This window comes from Batrachochytrium dendrobatidis (assembly GCF_000203795.2).
Source record: "Batrachochytrium dendrobatidis JAM81 unplaced genomic scaffold BATDEscaffold_2, whole genome shotgun sequence".
NCBI lineage: Eukaryota > Fungi > Chytridiomycota > Chytridiomycetes > Rhizophydiales > Batrachochytrium > Batrachochytrium dendrobatidis.
Genome location: NW_006281100.1, coordinates 616462 through 634786, shown reverse-complemented (window position 1 = coordinate 634786; position 18325 = coordinate 616462). Strand labels below are relative to the sequence as shown.

The following is an 18325-nucleotide window of genomic DNA, read 5'->3' as shown; positions in this document are numbered from 1 at the left end:
TTAAATTGATGAGCAGGCTTGGTTTAATGCATGCAATATTGCTTCATAAATGCCCAGTTGTCAAATCTACGACTTGTAGCATAATGCATGGGTTGATACTGAGTAGACTGATAATCACATGATGGATGCTATTGTAGGGGATCGACAATATCTGATGGTCAGGGATAAAGCGCATTGTCAAAAGACCACATGAAAGATGCCTATTGTCTACACTGATGGGTGCTCAGATCAGTCAAGACCCCTGTAAGAAGTAGTGATAAGATAGAGCTGAATGACGAGTGGCACAAAGCAATACAAGTCCAGCTTGCTAGTGTTACAGCCATTGTATACGACTCTAGGGTACAACAACCCTCAAATCTTGTGGTATGAGCTGTTTGTTTCAAGTTTGTTTTAGGGCTATTTTACACCATCCAAATATCAACAAAAGCAACCGGTCTATTCCCGCTTGTCGATTCAGGGCAAGCTTCCCATCCTATTAACAAAACCTGTCTTATTATATCAAGTATCCATCACTAGTTGGTCTTGATTCTTCACTGACCTTGCTGCATACCAGACACTTGAGGCGAAACCTATTATCTACAACAGCCTCACATTCTATTTTTTGTAAGTGTCAATCACTACATTACTCTTTGAGTTTGTCCTACTAGGCTGCTATAGTCATTGCATTCTTTGATCATACTGAAGCTAATCCAACTATTTGCTTGAACAGTTAGTAGACCAATACAACTTATCCGTCTTTTTGCTCGACTGGCTGTGATTCAATGGTAGGCACTGCCACAACCCAACGTATTCGAGCCACTGGTAGTCGGGGCAGAGCTACAGCTGGTTCATCCAGATGCTTTGGCAAACAGCCATGGACATATACAGTCTATACGATTCTATTGCTGGTAGCTTGCTCATTGATGCTGGTGGATGCCAGCATTGGTAAAACTGCAAATGGCATTACAGATATTCAGCATCATCTGCAGCGGCGTGCACCACCTCGCTTCCACTTGATTCAAAAACGACAAGGTAGTGTTGGCTCTGTTACCAATACCATATGTATGCATGGCTAATTCATATTTTATATTCATGAAAACGACTGGATAGTCACTGGGGAGGTTTCTGTGGGCAATGATCGCCCTCCTTCCAATCCTGCTGGAAGAAACGCTCCTGCTGGTTCTGGTGCAAATGATAATCAGTCTGGCTCTAATACAAACGATAATCGGTCTGGCTCCAGCTCCAGCTCAAGCGGTAATCAGCCTGGCTCTGGTATCTCGGTTCCTAATCCTGACACATCGGGGTCTACTACTTCTCGCCCAGCAGGAGGCAACTTTCCAATTGCTGCTGTCCCATTGCCATCTGTACCATCTGCACCATCTACTCCTGCCACTCTTCGCTCTTCCATCCTCCCAACCTTGCCTACAAGCGTCTCTCCCATTATCAGTGTTACTGTAACTCAAATTGTTACTAGTCAGCGCCCTTCCACTATTGCTGAGCCAGCTGCCCCTTCTCCCATACTGGTTTCTGAGCCCTCGCCGAATTCTGATACAAACGCTCGTCCCACTAGAGATCCAACTGCTGCTGCTGCTTCCTCAACTGCAGCAACTTCCAACAAGGGATCCAATAGTGCTGGCACCAACGTCGCCATCATTGGAGGTGTTTTGGGAGGTGCAGTCGTGTTTGGTATTCTTGGCATTTATATTTTTCGTAAAACAAATCTGCAGCCATCCAAGTCCTTCAAGCAGCGCATCAACCCCAACTATCGCAACTCGTTGGCATTTCCTTCGTTTGGACGACAAGAGATTGGTTCTGGCAGTCCCCATAATGATCCTCACTCTCCAGATATGACTGAGCCTAGTCATGCACATGATCCCCAGTACCACAATCATGGCACGCTAACATCTAATTATTCTGGATACTCCAATAGTGGTGGTTATACCAACACACCGCTGGCCGGTGCTGCTGCATATCAATCTCCTGCTTCGTCTTATGGCGGTCCACAGACCCAGATGTCCTCAGCTGGCTATGGCAATGCAAATGTGGCTCATCATCCTGCAGCAGCAGGTGCACAGCATTATCCACCTTCCAACTCCGGCTACTATTCTAATGCTCTTCATTCAGCACCACCTCCATCACAATCCCACTATCCTAATGGCTACTGATGGTTTACGTCCAGAATGGTAGTTTATCTGATACACTTCAGGGAAAGAATCGCTTTCCCTTTATCATACATTATTGACTTTGAATTTACCTACACGACGCATGCACACTTTTCAAGTTGTTTTCTCTCTTATAGACCTTATTCTTTGATGTTGCCCATCTTTTCTGTATTGTTGTCAAGTTGATCTTGCAGCTTATACACTTCCAATCTAGGAGCTGTTTTGCTGTGGATTGGCTGCTTTATTAAAGAATCTCGACCTTGCGGTAATAATATCCCGTCATTGCTTTATGATTTATTTTTTCTGATCGGCTTTGCTATCAACCATAACGTCAATGTTTTTGCATAACTACTATTTCTGCATTCTTTCAATTCAGAAGAGTGTCGTTACAAAATAAATAAAATCCTTGTTTTTAAATCTAGTGTTGAAACCATAAAATAGGTCGAGATATTGATCATGGTTTGCTGGTGAATAAGTGGATACGCATGGAAATGAGTGGATGAGCTTCAAATACAAGGGCTTTCCTTTATAAAATCATTCTATTCAAGCCCATTTTAGAAATGGAATCAGCACATCAAGCCTCAAAACCTGCAATTCCAGTTACTGTCTTGACTGGGTTTCTTGGTGAGTTGTGCAGGACTGTTTTCAACTCTGCACTGGATACGGTTTTTTAAAAGGATTATCCAGAATAGTGTGCGAGCCTGATTTTCATGTCATCGAATCAACTATGTTTAATGTTCATCTTTGTGCATAGGTGCCGGAAAGACCACGATTATTCTGTCATTGATCAATAAACTACCGCCAAACCTCAAGGTTGCCCTGCTCAAAAACGAGTTTGGGGATGTCAAGGGTGATTGGTCTTGTCCACTGTTCTAGAGTACCACACCTGTGTGATGGACAATTGACCTTTTGAAACTTGACTTGTAGTGGATAGCGAGTTGGCAAAGGAAAACAATATTCAAGTAACAGAGATGACGAATGGATGCATATGTTGTGTTCTTGTGGGCCAGATGAAGAATGCTTTATTGGAAATTCGAGGTGAACAGCATGAATCGTAGTTTGAATATCTACTTTGCAATCAAGCCAACTATTCTTGATTGGATCTCATTTTATTCATACTGTTGGCTTGATGTTGTTACAGATACGCTGAAACCAGATCGCATTATTATCGAGACATCTGGATCAGCATTTCCTGCACCCATTGCATGGCAGATTCGAGAGATGGCAGACGAAGGATTCGAACTTGATGCGATTATTACCGTGATAGATTGTGTCAATTTTACTGGGTATCAGGATACTTCTTATACAGCACGAATTCAGGCACAATACACTGACCTGATTCTTCTCAACAAGCACGATCAGGTAGAGTGGTTAGCGTTTGAAATGGATTCCATAATGGGTTCCATAATGGATTCTTAAAGTGATGCAATGGGTTTTGGTGTCTAGGTGACTGAACGACAACTGGATCTGCTGATTGATGTAGTGGATGAACTCAATACAGATACACCCAAAGTCAACGTTCCAGCAGAAGGAGTTTCCCCGTCACTTGTATTTGGTCTCAACACACACTTGTTTCTTTCAAATGATTCGCTTTCTACTGGTATTCCCTTTGATATCAACCATCACGCAAACGAGGTGGATCTAATTCACATTCAGCAAGAAATGCCTTTGGGAACCTCATCTGTTTCAGTATCTCCCTATACACAAAATAAGCTGGAGATGCTTTTAAAAGGGCTAAGCAAAGATGAAGTGTATCGTGTAAAAGGGTTTATTAGGTTGGCTGATTCGCAACCCGAAAGTGTGTGGATTGTGAATTGGGCATTTGGAAGGTCAACGCTTGTTGCTTCGTCTAGATTGACAACTGACAGTGCCAGCACAATGAAATCCATGTATGTTTTACTGACTGTGATGGGAAAAGGACTGTTTAGATTGCGAAAAGTATTTGAACAAGCATTTCCTTGTGCCGAGGTCAAGTTGCATTTGGCAAAATCCTAGTTGAATGAATCATTGAGCCCATTCTACTTTATAATTAGATAGTACATTCAAATTCATATTGTGCTAGATGGCCGCATGCAAATTTAGATACCCATCGAGTATTACATCCGACACTAGACCACATCTTAATAAGCTTCCAGCCGATTCAAAAACAGCATGAGGTTTCAAAGCATTCATTTAAAATGTTATCAAATCATAAGTTTGTCAGAAACAAAGAGAATTGACAGCAAACCATCATATATCAGCAAGAGCAGCAATTAAAGCAGCTCCTTGTCCAGATCCATCCTGAGTTTGAACCAATGCAATGTTTTCGGCAGCAAGACCAACAATTTCACGCAAAGCATCACGCATGCGATTGGCATAGTGGGGATACTGTGAAAATAAAGAACCATCAATGGCAACGGTACAATCGTCTAGTTTGTTGATTTTGGTCACAATACCAGCAATACCAGCAGCAGCCAATCTGGCAGATCGAGTGCCAATTAATTCAGCGACGCGTTTGACAATGCGACGATCATTTGGAGTTGTTTTGGGAATACCAACCAAGTCTTCAAGCACTAGCTTGGTATCAGAAAGTCCCATGGAATGGTCACTAGATTTAAAAAGTTGAGATCAAAACATCAGTTTAGCATTTAAAATCAAGTTAGCCATTCCAAAGTTTTGGATCGAGTCTTGGCACATATCGTTATCAACTTACCGTTCAATACGTGACATGTTGGCAGTGTCAAAGCTATAAGCAGTTTCCAAAATTGAAGAAGAGACTCCAGAAAACAGTTCGCCAGTTGAAACAAGGTCAACCAAGATCAATCGCATAATCTCACCAAGATACATGCCCGAGACCATTTTTTCAAACAGATGAGCCTTGGGATACGAAGAGTGACGATCGAGAAGCATATCGTATTCCGTACGAGGTAGTACAACACCTTCTTGATCAAATGCACCCCACTCCATATTGATCACCATTTTTCCAGATGCTGGTCGCTCTCCAGTCCATTTCAAAATTTGGTCGATATTTTCTACATAGGCAGCATTGGTACCAGTGCCGAGAATGACACCAATGTAGGTTGATGGGTCTTGGAATGCATGGGACACCAGAGTGCCAACAGTGTCGTTTACGAGTGCAGCGACACGAATCTTGAGTTTTTTGTGAAGGAGAGCATCTTGAAGAAGAAGGACAGGATCTCTGCCTTCAACGCCAGTGGCAGTAAATCCTTTAGTCCAATAGATGAGACTGCCTCTGTTTATAGCGGTCTGATAGCATGGAAAAGAAAAGGTGAATCCGAGCGGAATCTCTTGTCCAGCAGGAAGATGGATAGCATCGATACCAATTTCAATCAAGAATTCAGCAATGCAGTTGGCAATGAATTCAAACAAATGCCTTCCTATACCAGTTTTGAGTTCCTCGGATACAACATATTTGCGTTGGCGCATACGAATCTGGCTGGGAGCGGGAACAGCACCACTGGAAGAGACAGGTGTGCTGACAGCAGGACCTTGTAAAGTAGCTTCACAGACTCGAAAGTTGCTTCCGCCCAGATCCAAGGCTAGAAAGATACCAGTTTCGTTGCCTTTGGGTAGACTAACGACAAAAGAAGGAATCATTTTGAGAGTCTGATCGGGACTAGCAAGTCCTCGTTGCATCTCCTTGATAAAATGCCTGACAATCTCATGCAGCTTCTGTTTGGGAAGAGCCAAAGATCTCTCGAGCTGTTCCAGAGTCTTGGACACGTTGGAGCCTTGAGAGTTCGGAGTATCGTCTGTAGAGTCTTCAGCAGACGATAGACTGATGGATGGATTGTCATGAGTAACTGGACCTCTGACCAGGGCGTATGTAGATAACAGATAGTTGGCAATGGCAGCAAGTGCAATACCGCTAGTCACACCGAATAGAAAAGTTTCAATCTTGAGATCACGAAGCATGCTGACAAGCCTTTTAGATTTGAAGTATGCCAGCAGAAGTGGTTGAATCAAACCAGTAAAGATTCTGAAAAGGTTCAACACAGCAGTTTATCAAGAATGAATTCAAGATTTAAACTTGAATGAATTCATTCTCTCACTCATTCTCTCGCCCATTCTCACACTCACTCATTCTCATTCAAATCACTTATAAAACTCTCATCTACACGCTTTTTGAATTCTATCCAAGAATCTTATCATGACATCAACTGGTCCAACTTGCATCAACTCACTGCGTGAACTGTACTCTGCTGCTGGTCAGTCTCATGTTTTTACCTTTTATGACTCGTTGTCTGTCGATGGTCAGAAGCGTCTGCTGGACACTCTTTCTACAATGGATGTTGCTCGTATTAACGGTATCTTTAAAACCGCAATCACTTCAACGCCTGCTTCTACTACTACCATCGACCCCTTGCCTGCCGCCGGCTTTGACTCGACTATTACCTCTCCTCAAAATGTTGCTGGCTGGGAACAGGCTGGCTTGAAGTTGATTGGCGCTGGAAAGGTTGCTGTTATCTTGCTTGCTGGAGGTCAAGGCACTAGGCTAGGCTCGTCCGATCCTAAAGGCTGTTATGATATTGGTCTTCCATCTGGAAAGTCTTTGTTCCAACTCCAGGGTGAGCGTATTGTGCGCTTGCAGAATGTATGTATCTGTTTATAGTGTCATGTCTTAGTTAATATGCAGGTTTTACTGGTAAAGTCTATCCGAGATTCGCTTGATCTTGGTTATACACTTACTATATGAATCACGCCAGTCAAATGGGCGGAAAACAGTACAAGATCTAACCTCAACTCCCCATCACTATACTTTATCTCACCCCTTTTCAAACTCTACTATTTTGTATGACTAGATTGCTGCCAAATACTCTGCAGGTAAAAAGGTCGTTATTCCCTGGTATATCATGACTTCGGGTCCAACTCACGATCCTACTGAGGCTTACTTTAAGAAAATGAACTACTTTGGTCTGGAAAAGGAAAACGTATTCTTTTTCCAGCAAGGTGTTCTTCCTGCTTTCACCCCCGAGGGAAAGATCTTTATGGAAACCAAGGACACTCCTGCCGTTGCCCCTGATGGAAATGGTGGCATTTATGCTGCTTTACGCAAAAAGGGTGTCATTGCCGATCTCGAAAAACGTGGTATTCCCTACGTGCACGCATACTGTGTTGACAACTGTCTAGTCAAGGTTGCCGACCCTGTCTTTATTGGGTTTTGCATTGAAAAAAATGCCGACTGTGGTGCAAAGGTGGTTCCCAAATCATCACCCGAAGAGCCGGTTGGTGTCATTTGTCTGCGAAATGGCAAGCCTGGTGTCGTCGAGTATTCTGAGATTGACCCTGAAATGTCCAAACAGCGGACTTCTTCGGGAACTCTTGTATACAATGCTGGAAACATTGCCAACCACTTTTACACGCTAGACTTTCTCAAGCGTATTGAGCATTTTGAACACCAGCTCGAATACCATATTGCAAAGAAAAAGATCAAGCATGTCGATCTTACCACCGGTGTCGCCCAGTCACCTACTAGTGCTAATGGTATTAAGCTTGAGCTTTTCATTTTTGACGTGCTTCCATTTACTGAACGTATGGCTGTACTCGAGGTTGCTCGTAAAGATGAATTCTCGCCACTAAAGAATGCTCCTGGATGCAAGGACGGTGACTCGCCTGATACTTCTCGTGCAGACATCATGGCACAGCATGTGAGGTTTATTGAGGCTGCTGGTGGAAAGGTTGCACCAACTGAGGGTTCTGCTACGCCCATTCTTGAAATCAGTCCTTTAGTGAGTTACAATGGTGAAGCATTGGATTCACTTCAAGGTGTTGTGATACCCACTCCCAAACTTATCTCTTCTACGGCTGATATTACTGCCTTGGCTTCTAAATAAACTCGCCTAGAGTGGCTTTATTTTCAAACATTATTGAATGGTGTTAAAGCATGGCTGGCCAAACCAGTACAACTAAGCTGGTGGTCAATCTAGAAACAATTCATTCAATACTCGAATTAAATGTTAACTTTGCTAATCAATACGCCAGGGATCGATGCATATTCTGTCCAGGATCCATCATACACCGAAAGATCAGTCACGCCAGCACGTTCAAACGCAAGATAGAGAATAGATGCAGTGATACCACTTCCACATGTACAGATGATGGGTCGATCAAGGCTGATACCACGATGCTCACATAGTTCTCGAAGTTTCTCTGGCTCCAAAAAGGTTTTGGTTACAGGGTCCATCACCATTGGAAAGGGTAGACTACGCGATTCTGGAATATGTCCACTGGATAGTCCTGCGCGAGGCTCAGGATCAGATCCATAATATCTGGTGTTGAATACAATACATTAGAAACCGCTATGAATTGCCATCTAAAATATAGATATACACCCATAGCACTCAAAACTCACCGTCCAGCTGGTCTGGCATCAATCACTTGACAATTGTGCACAGTTGTTGCCGTTCGGATATCCTTGAAATTAGCAACAATAGTTGGATTGATCTGTGAGTTGTATACCTTTGGTTCAACAACAGTATCACCAGATACAGTCAAACGCCCTTCTGCCTCCCATTTTGGTAGTCCACCATCCAACACAGATACATTGCTGTGCCCAAATGCACGAAATGTCCAATACACCCGGCATGCTGATCCAATTCCAGAAGTATCATATATCTACATTGCATCTTGTGTTAAATTTCGTCCAAATCATCCGCATATCTATACAAGATAAGTTTATTCAAAAAGGAATTTCGAAACCAACAACTTACCACAATATGATCTGATGCACTGATTCCAAGATCACCTTTTTAGAGTAGAGTTGACTGGTTAATGCCACATTTCAAACCCTAAGCAGTCATAAACTAGATTACAGCACAGCATTTAGTCCTACCAACTTGCTGATCAAACTGCATCGCTGGAGGAAGCATATGTGGCAGTTTGGTAGCTTTGTCGCAAATATCGTCAATGCCAAAAAATCGTGCATTCTAATACAAACATCATTAGTAAAGTTGATGTATTTTACAGCTGTATTCAAATAAAACAGAACACTGGATAAGGGTAAAAAGTACATAAACAGCCAATTTTGTCAAATTTGCTGAACAGTGTACTCATTTCTGTATAAATCAACTGATCAAATGGCTACATTTCTATTCAAACACATCCCACATCTATGAAGGCAAAGTTGCACTCCTGAAATTGTTCTCTTGAACTAGATCGTATCCGAGATTTTAGGATACAGCAAATATGAATTTGTGCTAGTTTAATTGACAACAGTCAAATCCAATATCTGAATTATAATAGATGAATTTGGTGATCGTACAATGTATAGTTGTGCCAAGAATATTTCAGTTTAAAATAATAGTTTGTATTATATGGTGGATATTGCGTCTACTGAAGTAGTCCATTTCCAATAGAAAAGCACAATGAATATTTAACCATTGTCTTCCAAAACAAAATCAATGAGGATTACTGCAAGATAAATACAAGTGTTCCATTGTATGCCTGAAAATAAGAATTCTTTTACACATACCTCGATATGCTTTTGACGAAACTCTTCAAGTGGGTTACGCTGAGTTGCAGGCATATGCCAAGAGCCATCTAGAATCACCACCTTATTCTTGTTTTCAGCAAGCCAGGAAGTGGAAACCAGCGTATCAAAGTTGCGAATAGTGGGCATGAAAGACAAACGACTCAGAGCACTGCTGGGTTTATAAGCAAGATTGACAATTCGAGATAGCATCAAAGATGTCCTGTTGGTAAAGGAAATTTCAACAAGGAAATGTCCAACGACTCCATCAATCTGCCCTCGACAGCGAGTAAAGAACGCAACTCAATCTCAACTACCAACGCATGACTTTTGATTTTGACTCGCAAAAGAACTCTTATTTGCATAGTTTACGCTACTAAAAGTATACTTTGCTCCAAATCGACTGTAATCTGTCATGCAACAATATTGGACAGTAAGCGAGGGAAACTCTGTACGCCGATGGACATGCAGGGAATGTCGTAAAGATATTCATATTGGTGATCACATTATAGTGCGTGATGGTCGCAAGATTCGATTAGCTTACCATCCAGAGTGTTTCTCTGGTGATGCAGATCCACGCACACAAAAGAGTTCGTCCTATTATGATTCCAGATGGCCTGATACTTGCTTCAGGGACCATGCACCGGAATTCAAAGGTCATGGCAAGTGGAGTGTCATTTCTTATGGATACCAACCTATATCTGCACCCGTGTTGGGATCGTCAAGTGTAAAATCACTAAAGCATTTGAATCAATCCGACTTCCATCATCGAGCAAGTATCCCATCATCCAGCGCGATCGGTCCATTACAGTCTGTCGAACAACGACTGTCCAGTACCTCAAAAACAAAACTGCGTCATCTATCAGAGCCAAATAATCTTAATGCTAAAAGTGCACCGAGACCAGATATTCAGTGGGGATTTGCTAGAAAAGAAGTGGACAATGTGCCAAAAACGTCCAATCGGCAATAATATTGCGTTTCTCTCATCTCGTTTAATGGCAGACATTAAATATGAAAAATAAACGCAGGCTTGTTTTACCATTACATCTATTGCTACTATTCATATGTAGGCATTCATCCAGAACCTGATTGCTGGTATATACTTGTCCATACTATACACGTGATGGCTTCATCATGTCCTGAAAGCAGCATCAGATTTGTAGATAGCCAACTTATCCCGAGTATTGTGTATGAACGAATGAATAGCACGCCTATTGTTACAGCAGCGTCATCAAGAGCTGCTACTCCATCTATACTTGGAATTACACCAGGAACTCACCAAGATAACAAACATAAATATTCTCGCATTCTATCAACACCAACACCACTTTGCACAACTGAGCTTCCTCTCCCACAAAAGCCAACAGTTCGACTATCATCGAATCTGCATCGTGGGGTGAATATATGCTGTAATGCTCCCACTAAAGGCGTTGGAGTTCGTGTAGAACGATGGACTCCACAATGTGCTGCACTATCTTGTGAAAGGACTAATAACCGTAACGCTCAATGCGATGGATTCATGGACTATTCTGGTCGTGGCGAGTCTTTCGAGACTCATCAACCAGACCTATTTTCAGGTGTAATGGTCATCAGGTCAAATACTTTGGCGACCATATCAAGACAAACTGAAGCTTCTTATCAACATGAATCGTCTAGTAGAAATGCTTGTTTAAATCGACACCATCGACGTTGTGTATCCGAGCCATTTGCGTCAGGATTGAGAGCTTTCTCGCCAAAACCAGATAACAGACTGGCTCAACAAGATGCTGCAGTAAGAATTTTCATTTCAACTTGTCAGGCTGTACACTGAAGAGCTAATCGATTTCATAAATTAGATATCAGCAGAAACAGAAATTTTAAAACAAAGTCAGTTGATGGCCTATAAGCATCAAAAGAAACGGGATTTTCGATATGCTCTGAAATGTAGACTGCTAGAAAGCGCATATTGTCAAAAAGAAGCATTTAAAAAAGTGCTGGAGAACACCAATGGTAAAGACGTTGCAGATTTGTATCTCTTACTACAGATTCTGTCTTGGAATAACGAGTTGATCTTTGCTAAACTCGATCCTTTATTTTTGGTATCATAAAAATTGATCAGCTGAAGCCATTGAGAAACATGCTGGATACCTTGGTCATTCCCGAATAGAAAAGCGACAGGAGCTTAAGCAAATGCAGAACAATTTGCCACGTACACTTTCCAATGAGAGTCTTGCTATAAAGGATCTCCCAGTCACTCGGTCCTATACTGTCTACCCACAAGAGAAATTTCACTTTCATCAGCAACATTTTCACAGCAAAGATTTGGATAGGTTCAGTGATATATTACCAAAATCACGCAATGATAAGGATCTGGAAAAAGAGCTTCGGCTAGGTTATAGAACTGGGCATTTGGATGAAATTAAACGAAAGCACTTTGGAAAGGTGTACGAGGCTACTCGTAAACATTATATGGATTTAGAGCGAAAAAAATGTCTTGATGCATTGCAAATCAAACAAGCTAAACAAAAAACTGCAGGCGATAAATGCAAAAAGTATGGATTTGATTCATTATTTTGACAGGCTTGAATGTTCTACTTACAACTGTATTTAATGCACAATCGTTTCCTCAAAACTAAATATCTAGAACCCCAACATCTCAAGAAAGAGATCCCACCAAGGATCTCAAGCAATTAGAAGGATCATCAAATAAAAAAATCAATTCTACAAAGCAGGCCGGTTTCATGCGTTCAAAGACTGCAAAATCAACTATACAAGGGCCAAGCTCAACCAAGCAATATATTCCAGAGCGTTATACAAAGTGAATTTACGAAATGGAAATAAATATTGTGTACATAGATTATATCCACAAACACTAAAATACGTAATAAATAGTCGGTCTCGAGATGATTGTTCATTTACTGGACAATATCAGAACAGTCAAACTTTATTTGGATTGCAATGGATGAATTTGGTGATCATACAATGCATGGTTGTGCCAAATGAGAAGGAACAACTATAGTCTGTATTACATGATGGATGTCGTATTTATTGAATCCAGAATGACAATTTGTAGTGAGTACAACAAATATTTAGACATTGTCTATTCTAAAGCAAGAGGCAATCACTACATGATAAATATGAGTGTTTCATTTTACGTGAATACGGCTTGAAATACATTCGCACAACTTCAACATTGCCCACAAAAACACGAGTCGTGCAGTCAAACATCTTTGAGAATCTTGGCTGATATAGATACGTATTGGGCAATCTTGACAGCTATTTTCTTGCCTTGTAGTTTACGTGAATGCCAGGGTCTCCAGAATTAGCAGCAAGAGCTGCAAACAGCAATAGCGAAGGCCGAAATAGAATGAAACATATTCAGAGCGCACTGAGATTAACATCTTCGTTGTCTGCGATAAAATCTTCAGAGCTGGTTACTGCAAAACAGAATTTAGTTTCGCCCAGATGGACTCGCGTATGTATTCGTTACATGTCTCGCTCAGAAACTTGGAGTGCATTATTCAGTTGTCAAAGTATATAATGTCCAACATGATAATATATACTAACCAAGTATATCGCATATATAGGAGATATTCCATCCTAATACTTCAAAGGACAATGACATGAACGGTCGCAAACGCAGTATAGGTGTAAGCAATATTATTCCAGTCTTGCCAAGGAGTGCAAGTTTTGAATAATTGATTTTCATTTACATACCAAATAATAGACTGACCTTTGGCAATCACTCGAGTCAAACGAGGTAGATTTATTTTGGATTGAACTTGCCAATGTATCAAGCTACTCGAATTATTTCTGACCTATTGCATATAGTCGCGTTTGGCTTCCCAACCAACACCAACATCAAAGTCATTTGGTCACAAATCCGTAAGTTTTCAAGTGAATGATAAATGGCCAGCTATTAACACAACAGTCCAACTAACTTGACATTCAATCAAGCCAATTGGGAAAGATACAGAATATGATCCAAATACATTCGATATCCTCGATGTACCACCCAAAGAAATTGCGGCAAGTCCATGTCGACTGACAACATCTAGTATATATCTATATAGATTTACATCAAAGTTAACAAAACGTTACTATTACAGAGACAGCTGACACTGTTGAGTTCAGATTATTTTCGAAACATTACTCGTGCTGAGCTGACTTCCATGGCATGGACAAGTTCAGATAAGGAAAAAATCACACCAGCGATTGTTCAAATCACCAATCATTTTAATCAGGTACACTAATAGTCATAATGACAAGTTATTATCATTATTTTTTAAACATAATCAATTTTTTGATTTTGCCATGCTGATTTAGATTGCCATCTGGGTCGCACATCAAATTCTCAAAGCAAAAACATCAAAAGAGCGGTTTCAACTCATTTGTTATTTCATTCGTGTATCAAAGGTGAATCAAATCTTGCTGTTTGATCAGTGTTTGTTCAAAAATAGTCAAGAGTGTTTATGCTAATGAATTAATGCTTGCATTGACAATTGGTGGCTGCGGATCGGACTTGTGTATTATTGGAGCAACAGGGATGTTTGGATTGTAACAACTTTGATTCTGTACGCAGTATTGTGGCAGGCTTACAATCAACTCCGGTTCATCGTTTGGAGCGAACCTGGGCGGTATGCATCATATATTAGTACATAGCTAATTGATCATTTGATATTTTAACCGATTGGCTGATATACTATGCAAATAGATGATTGGGCGACGTGAAAGAGCCGTGTTTGACAAGATTGCTGAAATAGCATCCATGGAAAACAACAATGATACCTATAGACGCCGATTAGAAAACACAAAACCTCCGTTTGTGCCATACCTAGGTAATATATTATTTTCATGGATGAACAAGTTTGTTGTAAAACCATTCAAACTAATTTGGTGGGTTGACCAATCCCAATTTCAGGCACTCACCTTGGTGATATTACGTTCACGTATGAATGCCTGAAAAAAGATAAAGGAAATCCACAAAGAATACAGCAGTACGAGGAGCGTGACACACAGGTGAGTATCTTGTATTAAAATCTTGAAAAAATTGCCTTGAAAGTGTGTACAGGACTGCTTATATGCCAACATGCTGAACTGATAAATATTATATGGATAGTTTAATCAGTTGATAGACGACATTGAACGATGGAAATCAACGTGCATATACAATTTTCCAAGGATCAAATGCATTTTGGATGCCATTACTCATAACGTCATACATCCGGATCAACTGCGTGGAACTCAAGACGACCATTATCGACTTAGCTATCTTATTGAAGCAAGATCAGGTCCAGCACCCATATCTATACCTCCAACTAAGACGGAAGGAGAATTTGATCTTACAACGGACAAAGGGCGACATTCAATGAGAAAATTTGATTTCTCGTTAAAAACAAATGTTGGTACAGCGGGTGCATTTCTACCCATGGTATCGTCGAATCGACGAGGAAAGCAAGATAAAACCACACCTTCAACTCCCCAGACGGGAGTTCCACCTGAAAATAACAGTTTAAAGCCAGGAAATGGCTTGGGTGTAGATTCAGGATGGCCAGACGATTATCAAAAAAACAGCGATTCAGATTCACGATCATGGACACTTCCGTCTAAAAAACCAAAACGTGAGCGACCTCGATTGGACAATGTGTTTGTAATGGGAAACGAGCAATTCAATATACCCGAAGTACTTCAAAATTCAAATGTAAAAGTGTTTGAGTCTGAATCTGAAATGCCAACGACATCTCATTCGGATAGTTACAGCTTATCCGCAGTGTCCCCATGGCCACAACCACCACTGAATGCATCACATAGTGGCTCTATAAAATCAGCTATAACTAGAGATCGCTCTTCATCCACTGCTGCTGATTCCAGTATAGGAAGAGATAGTTATAGACAAAAAGTGGTGAATGGCATTATGAAGCCATTCCGTAGGCCTCAATCAGAATCTCACTCACATGTGCAAGATGCTATCGATACTAGTACTGATCGCGACCAAACCTCTTTTAAAAATCTTTTAAACCATACAACTTGGCCACAAAAAGAATCCAAAGATTCGACGGATATCCAAATAGCAAGAAGTTCCAAGTACAGCTATTCATCAAATCAACTTGACGATGAGCCCGGATCATTATCGTCTCTAAAAAGTTTAACAAGTGTAGGAAGTAAAACGTTTGACACTGATGAATTTCAACAGGACAATATATCTGTCACATCGCAACTATCCCAAGATGCTTTTGAGGCCACTTTAGAACCACTCATTAGACATACTCGCGCCAAAAGTGAGGGTGGTTTATTCACTAGCACTCACTCTATACAAGGTGTAACAGTATATGCCCACCCAGCTCGACTAGTAACCGCTACGATTTCAGAAGTTGAAGCTACTAAACCAGTTGGAAAACTCACCAGATTACTTCAAGGTGTGCTCTTCAAAAAAGATGTGCCATCAATATCAGGACAGCGTTCAACAAAGCGTGACTGGATACAGGTATGGTGCGTGCTAGAAGAAAACGAGTTTACACTGTATCAGTATGACAAGAATATGAAAGGGCCAACATTTATTGCTGCGTCAACCCGACGACAGTTGTGTTCACCTACTGGATCCAAATTTCCAAGCAGATCTCCAGAAAATACCATTCCAGGAAAGTCCATGGATGCGTTACTGCCAAAGTCCCGAGGAACCTCGCCGCAAAACCTAGAGAGTGTACAAGTAGGAGGATCGTTGGAAAGATCTCACGCAGAAGGACTGATAGAAAGATCACAAGCAGAGGATGTAATTAACTCGACTAAAAATGTTTCTAAAGACTCGCCTAGTAAAGTGGGATGGAATATCACTGAATCTTTTGCAGATTTAAGCTTTCCAGGCTCCAAAAATCGATTGAAAAAAGACGCAGGCAAAGCAGTGATTGATTCTAGTGTAAATGTAAGTGTCGAATCTTTAAAATAGTATACATTTTGGTACTCGAGTGATTTCAAGCAGTGGTATTTAAGCTTTTTGCTAGCTATCAAATATAAGCCTGTGCTAAATCTTTGTCATTGCATTTGTAGAGCTCAAATACTTTGCGGTCTACAGCGGATATTATAGAAAAGATCACTTTCAGCACCATAACCAAAGTAGACACAGTTGAAGGCCACAGCAAACAAAATAATGTGTTTATGATACAGATCAGCAATGACCGAAAGATTCTATTACAGGCAAGCTCCTTGATAGAAATGCAAAGCTGGGTGGAAGCTATTCGAGCTGGAATTGAAGCGGTAAGCTTGGCACTTTGTGGTTTTGCAATGCAATTCGATTATGAATTACTTACCCAATCGAGTATTTTGATGTGCTCTAGCTGAATATGCCATTTTAGAATATACATACAGCCAGATTACTTATTTTCAAGCATCCGTGTGCAAAAGCATATTTCACTATACTCTTACTAGCATTTCTTATCTCTGCTCAATAAATTGTAATGAGGTTATAGATTCATATCTATTCTACAAAGTATTGGTTTAAAATCTTACTATAGGATTGTCATATGGAAAGGCTAGACCCAAACGTTTTATTATATTTTAGTGCAGGTGTTGAATGGGTTGGTTTCTCATAACTGCTGTATGGAGCCAATGCAATCATTAAACTTTTGGGCTTTGCGAATGGACGTAAATTCATGCAATCTCAGGCTTATCATTACCAAGACCTATTCATCAATTGAGATCAACTCTACACGAGCCAGGAATGAGCAGTGAGGACAGCAGTTTATATAAACGGTTTGAGCAACTCAAGGCCGGCAAAAAAGAAGCTTCTCTCCCAAGGTAGATGTCCAAGGTGTTGCATGAGATGCAGGCATATATCTGGCAGTATGTTTATTCAGTGGCAATATTTACCTTGTCTATAGTGATGCCGAACTAGCTGCCAGATTGGCACATATAAGGGGAGTAGACCAAACACAAAAAGCACTACAGTTTCAAGACAGTCTACTGTCCGGAAAGCGGAAAGCTTCATATGATATTCCAACTGATGTAGTCCTATCTGCCGAGGACAAAGACGTGGCTGACATGTTACTTGATGCAACTCTCTTGGAAGGTCTGGATGTGTCATTTGAAGACATAGGATTAAAAGTCCCATCTCTGCCGCTTCCGATCCTATCCTCAACAACAAACTACTTGTCCAAGGATGCATTCATTGATGTTAATCAAGTGCTTCTGACCTCGCCAGTTTTGCCAAAATCATTTATGGATCACCAAGCCATCAAATCCTGCGATTTAGATGCAATGTCGTTGATTGAGCAGTTTCAACAAGAGGTTAAACTGGAACATCAATATGGCACTCATGAAGAATGGAAAGCAAAGCAGCTCAGCGAAAGAGTCAAGTCATTGAAGGAGTTTTCTCCAGAATCTGTAGCTGGATCTGCCTCGAAACTACCTACAAAAACAGATGTGCCATCTGGATCAATCCCAAAACCTGCATCCTTATCTGACTTTGTAAAAGATAACGAGGACACGGATCTGTCTAGCGATTGTACCAGTAGCTCCGATAGTGATTCAGAGGCATCTTGATTCATACGAGTGCATTCTGAATAGATCTATACTGAGATTGGCATTGAAGTGACTATTTGAGAAACTATATTGCTATTTGGTATGGCAAGGTTTATTTCAACATGTTCAAATCCTGTTCCCAATATTAATCTGCAAGATTTGATATTTTTCAATCAGATGACTGATGATAAACAAGTACTCGACTTTTAAACATAATAGTATT

The 18325-nt window shown here is 40.8% G+C and overlaps 9 protein-coding genes across 9 annotated transcripts; 7 read left to right on the top strand and 2 right to left on the bottom strand.

Moving 5' to 3' along the window:
- Positions 1–761: 761 nt before the first annotated feature.
- BATDEDRAFT_22829 (uncharacterized protein) lies at positions 762–2144 on the top strand (the record flags this gene model as incomplete). Its single annotated transcript, XM_006676578.1, has 2 exons — positions 762–1041; positions 1090–2144. 2 exons carry the CDS (start codon positions 762–764, stop codon positions 2142–2144), a joined length of 1335 nt encoding a protein of 444 aa, XP_006676641.1.
- A 557-nt stretch (positions 2145–2701) lies between these two features.
- On the top strand, positions 2702–4136 carry BATDEDRAFT_22828 (uncharacterized protein; the record flags this gene model as incomplete). Its single annotated transcript, XM_006676577.1, has 5 exons — positions 2702–2765; positions 2896–2991; positions 3069–3179; positions 3283–3503; positions 3588–4136. The coding sequence occupies 5 exons, from the start codon at positions 2702–2704 to the stop codon at positions 4134–4136; spliced, it is 1041 nt and encodes a 346-aa protein (XP_006676640.1).
- A 160-nt stretch (positions 4137–4296) lies between these two features.
- BATDEDRAFT_15828 (uncharacterized protein) lies at positions 4297–6101 on the bottom strand. The gene is made up of 2 exons (XM_006676494.1): positions 4834–6101; positions 4297–4728 (listed from the first exon to the last, which is right to left on the bottom strand). Exons 1-2 carry the CDS (start codon positions 6054–6056, stop codon positions 4371–4373), a joined length of 1581 nt encoding a protein of 526 aa, XP_006676557.1. The 5' UTR covers positions 6057–6101; the 3' UTR covers positions 4297–4370.
- A 128-nt stretch (positions 6102–6229) lies between these two features.
- On the top strand, positions 6230–8003 carry BATDEDRAFT_15825 (UDP-N-acetylglucosamine diphosphorylase). The gene is made up of 2 exons (XM_006676493.1): positions 6230–6735; positions 6944–8003. The coding sequence occupies exons 1-2, from the start codon at positions 6292–6294 to the stop codon at positions 7973–7975; spliced, it is 1476 nt and encodes a 491-aa protein (XP_006676556.1). The 5' UTR covers positions 6230–6291; the 3' UTR covers positions 7976–8003.
- A 56-nt stretch (positions 8004–8059) lies between these two features.
- On the bottom strand, positions 8060–9814 carry BATDEDRAFT_86182 (uncharacterized protein). The gene is made up of 5 exons (XM_006676840.1): positions 9613–9814; positions 8974–9067; positions 8852–8886; positions 8494–8756; positions 8060–8410 (listed from the first exon to the last, which is right to left on the bottom strand). Exons 1-5 carry the CDS (start codon positions 9757–9759, stop codon positions 8092–8094), a joined length of 858 nt encoding a protein of 285 aa, XP_006676903.1. The 5' UTR covers positions 9760–9814; the 3' UTR covers positions 8060–8091.
- A 210-nt stretch (positions 9815–10024) lies between these two features.
- BATDEDRAFT_86475 (uncharacterized protein) lies at positions 10025–10579 on the top strand (the record flags this gene model as incomplete). Its single annotated transcript, XM_006676968.1, has 1 exon — positions 10025–10579. One exon carries the CDS (start codon positions 10025–10027, stop codon positions 10577–10579), a length of 555 nt encoding a protein of 184 aa, XP_006677031.1.
- A 153-nt stretch (positions 10580–10732) lies between these two features.
- On the top strand, positions 10733–12410 carry BATDEDRAFT_22823 (uncharacterized protein; the record flags this gene model as incomplete). Its single annotated transcript, XM_006676576.1, has 4 exons — positions 10733–11380; positions 11445–11598; positions 11708–12140; positions 12233–12410. 4 exons carry the CDS (start codon positions 10733–10735, stop codon positions 12408–12410), a joined length of 1413 nt encoding a protein of 470 aa, XP_006676639.1.
- Positions 12411–12892: 482 nt separating this feature from the next.
- BATDEDRAFT_22822 (uncharacterized protein) lies at positions 12893–16937 on the top strand (the record flags this gene model as incomplete). Its single annotated transcript, XM_006676575.1, has 12 exons — positions 12893–13063; positions 13176–13238; positions 13316–13348; positions 13420–13473; positions 13662–13832; positions 13915–14004; positions 14127–14225; positions 14303–14426; positions 14510–14607; positions 14708–16507; positions 16633–16839; positions 16920–16937. The coding sequence occupies 12 exons, from the start codon at positions 12893–12895 to the stop codon at positions 16935–16937; spliced, it is 2928 nt and encodes a 975-aa protein (XP_006676638.1).
- Positions 16938–17302: 365 nt separating this feature from the next.
- BATDEDRAFT_22821 (uncharacterized protein) lies at positions 17303–18123 on the top strand (the record flags this gene model as incomplete). The annotated part of the gene is made up of 2 exons (XM_006676574.1): positions 17303–17379; positions 17463–18123. 2 exons carry the CDS (start codon positions 17303–17305, stop codon positions 18121–18123), a joined length of 738 nt encoding a protein of 245 aa, XP_006676637.1.
- Between the last annotated feature and the right edge of the window lie 202 nt (positions 18124–18325).

What these genes read in the sequence shown, in the direction of transcription:
- BATDEDRAFT_15828 (XM_006676494.1), bottom strand. Translation starts at nt 6,056, where the DNA reads ATGCTTCGTGATCTCAAGATTGAAACTTTTCTATTCGGTGTGACTAGC. An exon ending in AACATGTCACGTATTGAACG is followed by an intron (nt 4,729 to 4,833) that starts GTAAGTTGATAA and finishes TTTTAAATCTAG; the next exon opens with TGACCATTCCATGGGACTTT.
- BATDEDRAFT_15825 (XM_006676493.1), top strand. Translation starts at nt 6,292, where the DNA reads ATGACATCAACTGGTCCAACTTGCATCAACTCACTGCGTGAACTGTAC. An exon ending in GTATTGTGCGCTTGCAGAAT is followed by an intron (nt 6,736 to 6,943) that starts GTATGTATCTGT and finishes TTGTATGACTAG; the next exon opens with ATTGCTGCCAAATACTCTGC.
- BATDEDRAFT_86182 (XM_006676840.1), bottom strand. Translation starts at nt 9,759, where the DNA reads ATGCCCACTATTCGCAACTTTGATACGCTGGTTTCCACTTCCTGGCTT. An exon ending in TTCGTCAAAAGCATATCGAG is followed by an intron (nt 9,068 to 9,612) that starts GTATGTGTAAAA and finishes TGTTTGTATTAG; the next exon opens with AATGCACGATTTTTTGGCAT. An exon ending in GCAGTTTGATCAGCAAGTTG is followed by an intron (nt 8,887 to 8,973) that starts GTAGGACTAAAT and finishes TACTCTAAAAAG; the next exon opens with GTGATCTTGGAATCAGTGCA.